Source organism: Dreissena polymorpha, chromosome 16 (assembly GCF_020536995.1).
Source record: "Dreissena polymorpha isolate Duluth1 chromosome 16, UMN_Dpol_1.0, whole genome shotgun sequence".
Classification (NCBI taxonomy): domain Eukaryota; kingdom Metazoa; phylum Mollusca; class Bivalvia; order Myida; family Dreissenidae; genus Dreissena; species Dreissena polymorpha.
In genome coordinates, this window is record NC_068370.1 from 37,891,645 (window position 1) to 37,907,380 (window position 15,736).

The 15,736-nt window shown below is 34.2% G+C and overlaps 1 protein-coding gene across 6 annotated transcripts in view; it reads left to right on the forward strand.

Moving 5' to 3' along the window:
• The window catches only part of LOC127862555 (neurogenic locus Notch protein-like), a 16,801-nt gene extending 3,158 nt beyond the window's left edge, over window positions 1–13,643 (forward strand). For 3 of the 6 annotated variants that reach the window (XM_052401726.1, XM_052401725.1, XM_052401727.1), the window contains exons 4-9: window positions 796–903; window positions 1,943–2,050; window positions 2,314–2,433; window positions 3,438–3,551; window positions 3,776–4,354; window positions 4,560–6,058. In XM_052401726.1, coding sequence (XP_052257686.1) covers window positions 796–903; window positions 1,943–2,050; window positions 2,314–2,433; window positions 3,438–3,551; window positions 3,776–4,354; window positions 4,560–5,158 — 1,628 coding nt within the window. In that variant the 3' untranslated portion in view covers window positions 5,159–6,058. Of the gene's footprint in view, window positions 1–795; window positions 904–1,942; window positions 2,051–2,313; window positions 2,434–3,437; window positions 3,552–3,775; window positions 4,355–4,559; window positions 6,059–11,173; window positions 11,686–13,109 lie in introns of those variants that run through there. The other 3 variants (XM_052401729.1, XM_052401728.1, XM_052401730.1) reach the window with 3 other exon arrangements.
• Window positions 13,644–15,736: the final 2,093 nt, after the last annotated feature.

Consider the following 15,736-nt stretch of genomic DNA (forward strand, 5'->3'; position numbering starts at 1 on the left):
CGGTAACATCCCGTTGAAAGCTTTTTTTTTTCTTCCAGGCGTGTTTCTTCGACTCTACTAAAATGTTCTGTATTTCGTATGGGGTGAATTACTAACGCGCTTTATATACAGTCAACTCGCCAATAGGGGGTCACACCAATAATGGGTCACTATCGTGTATTTCATGAAAAGGTATAATCAAATCAAAAACAATTGTTGCATAATGTGTCCCTTGGATAAATGTACAATTTTACAAATTTGTGAAAAGATGCTCCAACAGTTGATCTAACAGGGGAGATAATGCTGTAAACAGTGATCCTTTATTGGCAATAGTGAGTGCTTTTGTGTATATCATTGTATAATAGGTAATGTTTATTTATTTTCAATGTTACCTTTTTAAATCTGAAAGATGGTCAAATGACAGCGTTATAAACTGTTTATTTTATAGTTTTTGTGATCATATGATATTTTTTCATTGTCGTACTTTCATTGGTCATTTTTGCCAAAAATCAGAAGTGTACTGTAGCAAAATAATAATACAGAAAAATGATATAATAGCATTTATTTTTACTTCTTGTCATAAATACACAAAAGCCGAAAGGACAACATTCTAATGGAAATATTAAACGTTTTTTAGCATGTGATTCTCTATTGGCAAGTTGATAGTACCAATATGTTCTTCAACTAACAAAACTGTTTGGAATTTAAGACGATATTTTGTTCTTGTACGGTAATTTCTGCACCCAAATGCCCAACTTCGAAAATTTCATTTACGTACATGCATTTTTAAAAGTTGAATCGTTGTTTTTTGCACAGACTGTTATCACAAGTGTCCAGGCGGTGATGATGAGTGTTACTTTGACAGCAATATCAACGACTATCGATGCAAGTGTCCTTGTCGGTCTCAATACTGCGAGTACGCAGGTAAGTGTTATTCAGCCATTAAAGCGAACAAGATACAGGCTACTCTTCTTGATGATATGCTAGAACGTATAATTATCAAGATTTAAAAATGTGGATTTGCTTTTTAACCGTTCAGGCATGACCGTTGCCCTGTGACATGTGATGCATTCATTTAAATGTTTATCGCAGTTAATTAATGAGCAATGCAGCAACACCATTCGCATTTCATTTTTGACTGATTCAATTATTTTGTGCATTTTATAAATATTTTGTATGAGAACAAAATGATACATTCTTTATTTGGGACAATTTATAGTTATTATACTTGTTGGTTGGATCCGTATGCACTTCGTGAAAAAGAATAAAAGAAAAGATTTACAAATAATTTTTTAAAATTCTATTCACTTCAATTTTGCGCAAAAGTAACAAAAATTTGAAAAATGCATTAAGTTTATTTTACCTGTTTTTGATTCTTAGATGATGTTTTCGTATAGCAAAACTATCAAGTTGATTGATGCCAATATATTGCAATAATGCTTTTATATGCAAATATCGTTAAATAAAGGGACCTTTTCAAGTTTTGATGAATTGATTTTTTCCGACTTGTAAAATGTTCGTTGTAGTTGTGTTATTCGTGAGGAAACCGTAATACTGAACATTGACTATGCTCTAAATCTTCTATTATTAAAAACCTGAAAATTATAAAGCATTACAAGCGTGAAACGATTGAATTATTTGGAGAGTTTTGTTGTTATCGTTAAGACATTACGAGCATTGCTTATATCAAGTATGAAATACACCTGTTATTATATGAGCGCGGATGGTGGGGTTGTTTACGAATACGACTTTTACTTCAGGGTCAGTGGTTCGAGTTCTTTTGAGGTTTACTTTTTTGTCTTTCTTTAATCTTTAATTGTATTATTGTTTATTTACTGAAGCTATTTAGTTCAAATGTGTACATGTACTTATTTAAATAATTTGATGACAAACTTCAATACATGTCAAAATCTATGAAAAGGTCTATTTAAATCATGAATTGATAAGTACACGCTTTTTGCAGAAGAACGTTGTAACAACCGTGGCACGTGTGTTCCGATATCTGGAAATACCGATTTTACATGCACCAATTGCATTTCTGGATGGAAAGGAAAACAATGTCATCTCATTGGTAAGATTATTTTTTATAATTGGTAAGATTTAATTGATCATTATATATGTTCGTGGAAATTCAATGAATACATGACCTGTTAGAATCTATATAAAATGAGATATTCATTTCAAAAACACTCTGTTGTGCATAACATCCTTCATTTTGAAGAATAACTAGCAAATGGAAATTTATTTTTGTTTGAAATTATTCATTGAATATTCTTGATTACAACTGGCATTTATACGTAAAGACAAGATTACAAAAGCATGTTTACAATTCAGACTGCAACAGTGGAGTGTATTGCACAAATGGCGGCGTATGTGTGGACGATGTCAGCAGTGGAACGGACTATCGCTGTATCTGCAAGGAGGGCTGGACTGGAAAAGACTGCCAATTCATCGGTAAGATTAGCGAGCCGGTTAGCTCAGTTGGTAGATTACTTCACATCGAAACCAAGACCCAAATCAACCTCTGATTTAAGTTGAGAGGATGTAAGTTACTGGCAGAAGTGTATGCATTCAGTACAGGTGATTCATTTCACTTGGATAAGCCTGAGTAGTCTTTTTAATTTGTATATAAATACTTTTAATACGACAGGAAAACGCACGCACACATGCACACACACAGAAGACACACACAATCACAATGAAAGTACTGTAATACACTTTTCCACAAACGTCAGTTTGAATGTTTTCCTCTTTCTTCGAAAACTAATCTTTACAAACAATCTCAAAAAACAAAAACAACAGAAGAATGATAATTAAACGACATGCACTGTTTGGACAGATAGTTGTATTATTTAAAGGTGCCTTTTCACGTTTTGGTAAATTGACAAAATTGAAAAAAGTTATTTCAGATTCTCACATTTTCGTTTTAGTTATGATATGTGTGAGGAAACCGTAATACTGAACATTTACCATGCTCAAAAATAACCTTTATATGCATCTTTTGACAATTTAAAAACCTGAAAATTATAAAGCGTTGCAACGCGAAACGATTGAATAATTTGGAGAGTTCTATTGTTGTCGTTATTTTTTGTGAAACTACTAGGATCGCTTATATGAAGTATACAATACATCTTCAATTGAATAAGGAAGGATGGTCGAGTGGTCTTATGCGTAGGCTTTTTACTCCAAGACTCCAGGGGTCAGTGGTTCGAGTCCTGCTAAGGGTTATCTTTTTTTAATTGTATTCTTGATTTTTTACTGGAACTTTTTAGGTCAAATGTTTACATTTATCAAAATAAAGCATTTAATTACAAACTTGAAAACATGCCAAAATCTGTGAAAAGGCCCCTTTAAACGATCTAAATTATAATGTCAATTGCAAGTGTGTATCGCACTGCAATGCTTCTAATTAAAAGCTAACATTAATGTATATGTAAGCTCAATAGTTAACGTTCCAGATTGTTCCAGTCCAATCCGTTGTATGAACGGAGGACAGTGTCATTTACAAAACGGTGGTAAGGAGTTCAACTGTACATGCGCAGATGGATACCTGGGTGAAAATTGTCAAATAGGTACATATATTAAAAAACAATATAGCTTTATGCTCTGTTGTTATTAACTGCATGATGGCACACATTGTATTTCTATCATTGCAGTATACATCAAATCTCTTGATAACGTCGTTTAATAGATAACATTTTATTCGTCATATAAAGCTTACAGCATAATTTAGCTTTTGTAGTTATTCGCCAAAAATATGTATAAGCATATAAAAAAACATTTGTTTTTATTTCAGACATGTGTTCGCCTTACAAGATTGCCGATATAGTTTTTGTTGTTGATGTATCCGATAGTCAAGCTGGCACAATTTTTCAGAAACAGAAGGATTTCATTAAATATTTTATTTCGCAGTTTCCTCTTGGCCCTCTACACTTCCAGTTCAGTCTAGTTGTATATGCGTATAAGCCCCATATTATTTTTTACCTAAATAATACATATGACAACGACACGATTATAGACGCGGTCGACCATTCTTATATCCCCGATGATATACGTGGCGCAACTTATACCGGAAAAGCGCTGGCTTTTGTGAGAGAAAAAGTTTTAAATAAATCTTACGGATTGCGCTCTGACTTAGATAGATACGTTATTATCCTGACGGACGGCATGTCAAGTGAATCACAGGCCACCGTGGATGACGCAACGTTGCTTCACTCGTCTTTTCCTAACATTCGAATAATCAGCATTGGAACCGGAGAGTTTGTGTTCCATAGCGGACTCCTTGACGTAAGCGGTTCGCGGCTGAACGTGTTCCCCCTTCATGGTAACGACTCAGTTAAGAGTGTCCTGAAATCAACGATGTATGGATGCGAACGTAGGTTACACATGCATCAAATATATATTTGCTTAAAATTATAAACGAATGATGTACTAACATCAACAGCTTACATAACTTTTACATTTTCCAAAGCCGTATTGCTCAAACGTTGTTTCTTCATAAATGTAATAAAGATTAAACAAATTGCATTTGAATACAAATAAATACATTGTTTTGACAATATAAGTTTTCATTTTTGTAGGATGTAAAACAGCCTACTCCGACGTTGCATTGGCGTTTGACGTTACATCCTTTGATTATGGGGAATTGGAAACAATGTTGAAAACGGCAGAGGTTCTGATTGCAAATCTTGAAACTGAGGTTAATAAGTCTAGGGTCAGCCTTTCAAAATATGTAAGCAGGGCCGAGAGAATTTTCGAATTTGACCAGTACATAAAAAGCACGGAAATGATTCCACAAATGTACATACATATTCACAAGAGAGACACAGTCATGGTTGGTGCTAATTATTCGACAAATCCTAGTAACCTAAGTTCTGTGTTGCATGATATAGCAGATACCTTTCAGCGAAATTATGACCATGCGCGGCGAAAAGCTTTAGTTCTTTTCTCGCAGAGCAAATTTAATGACCACGATGATCTTGCAGTGAAAAAGCTAAAAGACAACGATGTGACTGTTATTGTAGTTGGAATAGGACTCGGTGCTGATTTAGATAGAATGATGCAAATGTCAACCAGCTCATTTTTCACATTCATTATTGGAGAAGATTTTAATACACCCGTCGATGTCATTGTATCACTGCTGTCGACACTCGAGTACCCCGTCTGCATTTTATCATGAGACGAAACAGAACATCTGTGGTCAATGGAGTTGTTCTGAAGAGCAGAATAGGAAATTAACACTCCTTAGTGACCATTTAACGAGTTTATTTTTCTCAGTGTAAAATGGTTTAATATGAATGATTTGTATGTTTTCTATTTAGTTTATATTCGTTGTTTTTTTCGCCCTTTAAAGTTAGTTTTTCATCTAATGTTTATATGATGTGTTATAATTCAGCAAGTAATTATCAATTACATATCTTACAAATCTATTAAATAATATGTTAATTTAATTGGCATATTGCTTGTCAGACATACGTTTGAAGGCAATTTGAATTTCAAGTAAAATAATTTTAATACTTTAATTTTAGCTGAGAAGTTTAAGTTAATAGCATATATCATTTTTTAAATTGTATATGGTGAAAAAACAGGTACACTATTGAAACTAAATCATTAGGTTGCGTTACACATGAGTTGCAAAGCAAAGCTTTGTACGGATAACAGAGCTTTTTTCAGAATATATTTTTCCACAATTGTACATTTTAATTTCATTTCCCAAGTGAACTGTTCTAATTTGCGGAAATACATACAAATAGGTGCTCATTTCTTTAATAAAACAGCACCGAGTTATATTAACAATTATTTCATTAAACATAATTGCCTGAATATGTGTACAAACATGTATGTTTTATATGTTTTCCAAAGTATTTTGTGCGTACATAACTGGTTTAGATTTTGTACACTTGATATCGCAAATGTACATAAGTCTCATTATTTGCCTATCGGTATCATGTACATTGCGCTCTTCAACGATTTAATGAACTTGACTAGAGCCATTTCTTAGTAGAAACAGATTTTAAAAATGTGTTTTTCTTGTTTGGTCTTATTGAAGTAATATATTGCCTTTGAGATGAAGAAAATAAACCCCTGTTGAAAAAATTTGTTATTATCACGACTGATCAATTCATAAATTTGCAAACAGGATTTTACAGGAGCATATTGATTAAAATGCGCGTTTAAAATAGTAAGATTTAATCACTTGCATTGATGGCAATTTAAAACGTCGATTTCTTGTGCATCCGTTTAACAAATCTCTTGCGCGACGGTTACATGCTATGAGAACATGGAACGACAAATCTACTGGGAGATTGCAGTTCAACCGAAGCTGTTTGACAGTAAAACTTTGAATATGTTAATTATGAATAAATATATAGCGATGATATCATAAAAATGTACAATATAAGTTTGCGTCTGTGTTAATAGCGTGAAAAGTTGTGTCCATAAAGGGAGACACTAAATATCCCAACGAGCGCTAGCGCAAGTGGATTGTCTCACTTTATTGAAAAAAGCTTGTATTAACTCAGAAGCAAACATGTGAAAATGTGACACGAAATCCAAACGCAATTTGTTGGGGCTCATAATAGCCCTTCTGAAAGGCATAACGACTAAGGTTAATTAACTGTAAAACAACAATCTCAACAATTCACGTTCACAAATTGTAAACGCTGATGTGTCTTCGAAAACTATCTCTACAATTCGATACATACTCCTCTAAATCTAAAATATGCCAAAATCTGCGGCTAAAATATTTTGAACATGATACCAGGATATGTATTAAATTTTGTTTTTTATAATATATTTTTGTCATCCGTTATTTCAGCAAAGTTGAATTGAAAAAGCAGTCTTTAAAATGCGATGGCAACAAATTGAACGGTTAGCACAGATAAGGATTAAAAATACCCGGAATCTTTTTTGGCTTATTTTAACAATGAAAAAACCAACATGCTTCATTAAATATCTATGGATATTTTTGTATTATCTTATCCTAATACGTTATAAATTTCCAGAAAATTTGTCAGTTAATATTTTAAGAGAGCTTATTAGTACAAGAAAAAAAAGAAGAAAATAAGTAATATATTTCAGTCAATAACGGCTTTGTGAAACTGTTCATATGAAAATAACCTATACAAGAGAAAAAAAAAAGAAACTAACCGCTAATATTCAGCGATTTACAATACAGCGCTATACGCAAAAAATGACATCAACATGGATCGATGTTAATTGAGTATTACACTCACAAAGTAGTTGTATATGCAATTACATTTTAACACATATGTTATTATTAAGCATACAATAAACGCGAGAAAGTGGTATCTGTCCTCAGATTTAACATATCAACATTAAAATTACTTCATATCATCTGTTGACAATCGCAGATTGCAGTCCTCATTAACGGGTACAAAAGCGTTAAAATTTATATACTCAACAAAAACATGCTACATGAAATCATACCAATTCTAAATGATCACAACCAGTGGAAGTCTTAACAAGCGATTTTTGATCGACTTTTTACACCATAATGAAATCAACATTTAACTTTTGACGGGAACTTTAACAAAATGGAATCTTTAAATAGGGTGGTTAAAGCAAACTTTCAGGATTTGCGTTTTGAATTTTTGAAGGTTTTGTGATGCGTTTGGGGTTTTATATAAGTTTAGGTGTAAACCACGAATCTCTACACATTTAAATTATAATAATCATAACGCTATTGTATTGTGCACCAATGACTGAATCGATCAGTTGTTTATCCTCATTCTTTCAGGTACTACAATAAACGTGTTTATTCTTTAAAGCCACTATCACGCTCACCAATACTATATACGTACTGTGTTATGCTATATAAAAAATTTCAACAACAAACAATACCATACGATGGTTATTTACAATAGGAAGACACTAAAAACAAGTAACGTTGGTATAAAAACGTTAAAATACAAACATTCGGCAACTTTTAAGCATCTAAATATCGTTCCACGATGCAATCTACTTTCGTTTTGTGGATGATATCGAGTCAGGATCGGATTCATTCGCGGTTGCGGTTCATTTGCATAATTTATGCAAGCTATCCCAGAAACCTGCTGCCGTCTTGCTTCCGACGCTGACCGAATCAAATCTCGCGTTCGCCCGTAAATGTTCGGATATTACGCGGGAAACAAAAATGGAATTATTTGTGACACAACAAAATCAAAACGAGCATTTTGAATCTCGTTAAATTAATGTTACCAGACATCATCTAATGTTGAAATTTTGCACTTTGCTAAAAGGAACGATGATTTTTGTATGGGTTAGCTTTATTTTACGAAATATTCGATATTTTTTAGCGTGATCGTTACTTTAAAGAATCGCGCGTTTCTTCGACAATACTGTAAAAATCATCCCTTATAAATTAGCACTTTTGAGACCCGTAAGCCGATCGATTTTTGGCTATCTAAACAACACATAGCTCCAAGTAGGCGTTTTTCTGATGAATGATTTAAGATATGCACAGAAGCATAATAATCTCAAATGTGGGCAGACCTAACATTTTGTTATCGGCTTTGAATATAATTATTTTGGTAATGAGCGGAATTAATACGTGTTATAGGTCACTATATAATGAAACATAAACAAACTAGGTCAGCATCTCCAATTTTATTATCCACTAGCGTCATAGAAAAGAACATGGGCGATTTAAGGGTGTTGTTAATATTTTACTCTAAGGCGGGTGAAGTCTGCCAATATTATGGGCCGATGTTGACGTTATTTTTCGAGGCGTGCGCTATATACTATACCCCAAAATTTGACCAAGACATAACTGTATTAAATTGAAAAAACAAACTGTAATTAACTGAAGTTTTACCATTCTTATCTTAAATTACGAACTCAGAGAACAGTTGCACATGTAGATTAAAATAACAAGGGTAGTGGGTATATGAGATTAACGATGGTAAACGTTAGCAAGGTATACTAATAAATATAGCTCTATCGTCATATGTTATGCCCCAAAGTCATTATATATATATATATATATATATATATATATATATATATATATATATATATATATATATATATATATATATATATATATATGTATATCGTTGCACGGCACTGCACAATGGTTAAACCAAGTGATATATGATACAATATAATAGTTTATAGGTAAAATGTCAATATAACCCTTTTCATCATGCCCGATAGTTTTCGTGTTTTTTTTCCGATTCCGGGGATCAACAGAGTACAATAGTATGTATGTACCATGGACCTACAAACACGTCCTCCCATTAGGATATATGAGTTACATATATAAAAAAGTTTATTATAATTAAGACTCTACTCTCTTGTTGTTAGCAAACCTTCGGGCGATGATCACATACTTTTTGAATAATCACCTTATATAAGTTTTATAAGTTTTTGCAAACATGTATAATACGGAAGCTGTCAAGTACATATTGCCGATATAATGACACAAATTGTATGTTACACAACTAGTACACATATTGTACGATTGGTCATTGTCTTCTATTATCACTTAGATCAGTACAAGTGCATAGACACTTATTACGACCAATAGATATGCAATTCAACTAGTTATATTGTACTTATGCTACGTTGTTGTTTAAGTGTTTTTTCGTTTTAATTACTGAATGTGTTGTTATTGACATAAATTTCTAAACAAATAAATACCAGGAATGCATGCTGTTCTGACTTTTAATTGTCCTGCAGTGAGTAAGATTATAAGCTTACTCCGGCATCATTTGTTTGATAAATCAGTACACAATTAAGGGTTGTGTGCTATTTGTGACATTGACCGTTCAAAGGCGGTGACCCGAATTTTATTCATGTATTGATTAAAACAATCAATGGCAATGTTGTTATAACAACAATGAATTAATGTTTGTATCGGGTACACCTCATGTCACATATACGCACGGATGGACGCGAACGTCCAGGATCGTTTCGAGTCCCCCATTCCATAAAAAAAAAAAAAATAATATCTTTCCGAAGGTTACTCATTAAGACAACACATTAATACAAAGTCATGCATTTTGCCATTTGACACATCCATAATCAATAATTGGTGTTACGTAGGCATTATAGAACATAATTTTCATCTCAGGTGTTAGAAAATATTGTGAACGCCTGAACAGTGATAATTTCGAAACAAGTTTTGAACAAGTTTTATCAACATGGGCCTTCCAATTTAAATGTTTATCAATATAGATACCTAGAAGTTTTTGGGTTGCAACATGTTTTATTTTTGAGCTATTTACAAACAAATTTAGATCTTCTGAATGTTAAAGTTTTTGGCGTGATCCTTTAGTCATGCAAGTAGTTTTATCTGGGTTCATTGCCATATTATTTATCATACACCAATTTTGTGACCTTAGTAAGTCGTCTTCAAGTTTGCAATTTAATATCGTTATATTATTCCCTTTACAGTGGATTGTTACATCATCAGCATACATGTCAGATTATGATGTTAGTTTTTAGGGTAGATCATTCACATAAAGTAAAAATAACAAAGGTCCTAAAATGGAGCATTGCGGTACACCGGAACTTTTCATGCAGGTGTCTGATGTTACTCTATATGCCCGAATTAGTTGCGAACGGTTCAGTAGATACGATTAAAAAAAAATTAAAGACGAATCCGAAAAATGATATAGTTTCCACTTGTGCAGAAGAATGGTGTGGTCTACTAAGTCAAATGCTTTTTTGAAGTCCACAAAAACAGTTCCTATCAAATACCCATCGTCCATACAATTTAACCATGAATCAACGAGTCTGATTAAAGCAGTTTGGCATGAGTGGTTTTGTCTAAAACCCGATTGGTGTTCATTTAGTATACAAATTTCTTAAAATATTTATTTAATTGAATGGCTACATGTCATTCAATTATTTTAGAAATTGAAGGTAATAAAGAGATAGGTATATGCGATATATATTCTAATTTGAACTCTCGATTACCCAATTTTTCATCTAAGAAACATTTTAAATATTCAAAATTTTCAGGTTTGAAAACTGTTTTCTTAATGATATGAGATATGTTAACAAAGTGTTTGTTAAGTTCATTAGCCACAATCTGTCTTCCACTAACATTAACATTGTTTATGTTTAATGTATTAGGTAAAATTGCACTTTGATTTTCGCTATCATTGGATATGCTTTTGATAGATCGCCACATTTGTTTAACACCATGAACTTTTCCATCACCCAGGTGAGCACACGGCATCCACAAGGACAAACACGGCATCAACACGAATTCAACACTGCGCCCACGAAGACTGTCGCGACAGAGCTACGTTCTTTTACGGACCAACATGGCAGAACGACGGAAGGCCCCAGATCAACAAGGACCAACATGTCATCAAAAGAACATTCTCGGATCTTTACGACAACGACACAAAAAAACACACGACAGCGATACGGACCAAACACGACCTGCCCGGATGGACAATAACTTGTATGAATCCTCCATTTTCGGTGATTCACAATCGGATCTCGTAGGTGTATCATCGAACGCTCTCTTTGTTTCTAATTGAAACGATCAAGTTTTTTCTTTTATATGACACTTTCTTGCAAAGCGTTTTAAGTTTACTAGTATAACACAGCACGGAATCGTAGACAAGTTATTACCAAATGATACTCACTTCTTAAATTTTATAAACTGCAAGTCCACATAAAACTGTTAATACATATACTTTAAAAGCATGACAAATGGAAAGTTCATATCTTATTTCGTTATATCACAATTTTCATATCATGTCGTCTTGAACTGAAGAAGGCCCAAAGTCAATTGCTTTGGATTTGCGTTGACTTTGTGATTAAGTTAAAAAAAGCTCCGACACCCCATCTATGAGCCGGTTGTCGTTTCGCAATTGTCCTGGTATTATGTTGCGATTGCTGTCCACATAGTCAGCTACACTAGCACGCTCGTATCCATCGCGCAGTCTCTGAAAATTCTGTAGGCAGATGCAAGACAGCACAATTGACGTTACCGTCTCTGGATGCTGCAAAAGTGTAGTGTTAGACATCGAAAGCAATGCGCAAGAATCCCGAACGCGTTTTCCATAATACGTTATCTCCTGGACTGTCGGTAGATGATAATGTAGCGTGCTGTGCCAATCCGGAAAGGCATTTGTTACAGTTTCTCCGTGAATCACCAGCGCTGCGGGGAAGGCCATTTTGACATTCTTGGTGCCGTATTTGTCGAGCGCCGCCTTGAAATCGGGCCAAGTTTGTTTACGAGCGTCGCTTATTTCGCGGGGATAATCACGGGAAATGTCAAAAGAAGTGCTGTCCATGATAGCGTTCACGTCACGCAGGTCCGAGAATGTAACTCAGATTGCCCTACAACGTGTAATACCCTTGGAGAGTGCCACTTGGCGCCGGCCTATCCGACGAGCCTCGACTATTCCAACTCCATCTGGGTCCATGTTAAGCTTGTTCTTACTGAATTCGCGGATGATGTGGAAAAGGTGTTCGTTATTTTCTCGGAATGGCCGCGAATAATCAAGCGAGCGTTCCGGACGCCATACATCAGAGAGTGGATACTGTCCCCTGATGCTAGGTACCGCAATTTTAATGCCACCTTAATGACAGCCGTAACAGGATTTAGTAGTTTTACTTCGGCGGCTCGATTGTGTCCCCAATGCGTGTCATGACCACTTCGAATATCTGATAGCCCAAGCGCAATAAGTATGAAGCCTTCTTTCTTTATTTTTTATATAGGCCAAGCATATTTAAACAGGTCTGGTCATTTTCTGTTCAAGACGGCTTTAACTTTAATTTGTGTTGCGACTTCTCTATTTCTCTCTCGTAGCTTCGCTTTCGCACGCAGGATACTATTTTCAACCTAATGTTTTTGCAGCAGAAGCTGGCATCTCATCAGCATCAGCTTTTTCTTAGTGGTCATCTCATCGCTCTTGTTGCATCGTCGGTAGTCCAGATACAAAGGAACTCGGTGTAAATATGTCCCGTGTTAAAAGGAATAACCGGAATAATCTTTGTAATTCCTTGTTCCTACGTGGTAATCCGTGTTAATTTTCTTGTTAGCGCCCTGTATATCCGACATCTGCAATGTTATTTTGAGTTCTTTATTGGTAGTCTGCATATCCACCGTTTTACCACCGTGTTTTCCCGTCTTTGCACAGTTTTCCCCTTAAGAAGCTCCGTGCTGATCCGTGATGGTCGCGATAACAACCAAACTTTATCTGCGTGTTCCGTGTAACCGCACCGAAGAGTCCAGAGACAACCGTACAACTGCTGTCATGGTCCTTGATGGTCTGGTATATGAAATGTGTTCCCGGGCTGCCAAAGACGTACATGGACAAACAAGGCATATGTACGGCTGTCCCCGGACCCTGTACGGAAGCTACACTGACCGTCATGGATAAATAGTATCGTGTTGGCCTCCCTGAGCCCCAAGGACATAGCCGGACGTTCAATGACCGACAAGGATCGACACGGCGCTACACGGCGGCTACACGGTTCCCATGCCGGATAGTGACAGATATGCTCTGTGTTGATCCGGCATCTGCTTGAAACTGGGGCTTTACTTACACAATTATCTGCGTTGTATAACTTACAATTTCTACATCATGATAAGCTTCTTGGCTATGTTTGTGTTTTTTTTTCTATTAATATGTGAAGTATTGCATTTTAAGAATATTAGTATGAAGTTTGTTTTTAGTAGTTGTTGTGAGTCTGGTATTCGTATTGTATTGTGGCGTATTCGATAATTGGAATTTGGAATTAGGCAGTTACTTAAGCGAACCTCGTTCATTTTGACACTTTCAAGATTTCGTATGTTTATATTTTTACTTGAAGAACATTTAAGGACATTGACGTGACTTCAATATGGATACAGGCTATTTGAGTTGTGTTACAAAGAGTTTGGCTTTTAATGCTTCAGAACATCTTTACGGAAGTGCGAACAAACATATATTTAAACCTTCTGCATTAAAGTTGTTAACAGTGTGTTTGACCAATACAAAAACAATCGGCGTCTGCTTGTGGTTTTCAACTTTTTTGTCACCGCTAACTGATTGTCCTAACCACTCTATGCCTTTGGGTAGTTTCCGGCATTGGCTTGAAGCTGTTAATTTGTAAACCAAACAAATCATGTCCATCATGTCCTTGCAATAAATATTAATGTCATGGGGTTGTTTACTATATTTTAATCCAAGAAAAAAGTGACAATGTATATTTAATTTCTGTTAATGCATCTTCGATAGCTTTTAGCGTCTTTTAGTATCATAAGTTCCATATTAAAATGATCAATGTTATCAAGGTTGTGAGGTTGCTGTTCCTTTACTTAATTTAATTCGTTAAATGTATTGATATACTTTGGACTTATTTCCTTCAAAAATAGAATATTTATGACAAGTCTGCTTAAACATGTTTAAATGGCATACTAATACCCGTATCCAAACGATTTGTTTCTGTTCTATCCGTAAAATTATTCAGCTCAATGTATTTGCGCCAATGTCTTGTTTTCAGGAATATTTGAAATAATTACCTTTCAAATCTTCGAGATATACTTGTAAAAATAGTGCGATTAAGGCATTAAAGGGGTGTGCTTTATATACATTTCTACAAGGTAAACATATAACATTGCGAGTGATAGTTCCTACTAGTTTTACATAAAGTTTTCGTTGTCTTAATAACTCTGACAAATTATGTATTTCTTAAAAAGTGGGTTCATTTTGTCGTTTCAACGTTTAACGTTTTGTCTATATATTTGAATTTCATTGACATTAAATAAAAGTGTAAAAGACAATGCTAGTCCGTTAATCATTCAATAACGCGGGTCGTTTCACGCACTATCAGTCCAACTCGAATCGGTTACTCGATTTTGTGATACTCATTTGAGAAAATAAAATAAAATGATGTTTAAAACAAAAGATATAACAGATAGTATAATGCAAAAGACAATAATAGAAATGAGGCATTTCATTATTGTACAAAATATGACGATAGGTTATGTGTTGTGGTGTTTAGGGAAATCGGAGAACAACATTAATAATTAGGAAATATTTATATAATACTAATTTATTTCAACTTAAAGTTTATATTAGGAATTAAATAAACAAATACACGCATGCTGCAACAAAACAACGTTTTTGGAATGTGTTTTGCCCTTATAAGTGTACTGAGTCTGGATTTCTGTTTACAATATATATCTAACACATTTTTCGATCCCTTTTAATTATAGATGCTAGGATTAAAATGAGTGAGATAGGGCCCGTTTAAAAAGTGCATTTACTACTTAATTTTATGACCTTTTTTGAATTACATGAAACTTAGGTCAAGCACATAATTATTTAGGAACAATACACGTAAGAATTAATACGTTTGCATACTTGTTACGTATTTTCTACTAGTACAAAACTAATCATAATATGCAAATAAAACAACATTGGGCCATTTTAGTACGGTTGCTCTTTGACGAACCATGAACTGGTAATATAGCTAAATTATTTGTTGATATCCTTTTCGCCATATTGACATATTGAAACGAGCCGTTTTGCAATCTCACTGTTTGCATGCATAATTTTTGTAGACAAATTATTTCAAACTAGACTTATTAACCTGCATTAATTACCCAGGTATTACACTTTCCATTAAATAAATAATATTTAGGTTAACGAACATATTCTGACACCTTTAACTATATATATATATATATCTTTCCCCGTATATATATATATATATATATATATATATATATATATATATATATATATATATATATATTGTATTTTGCTTAAGTAATTGT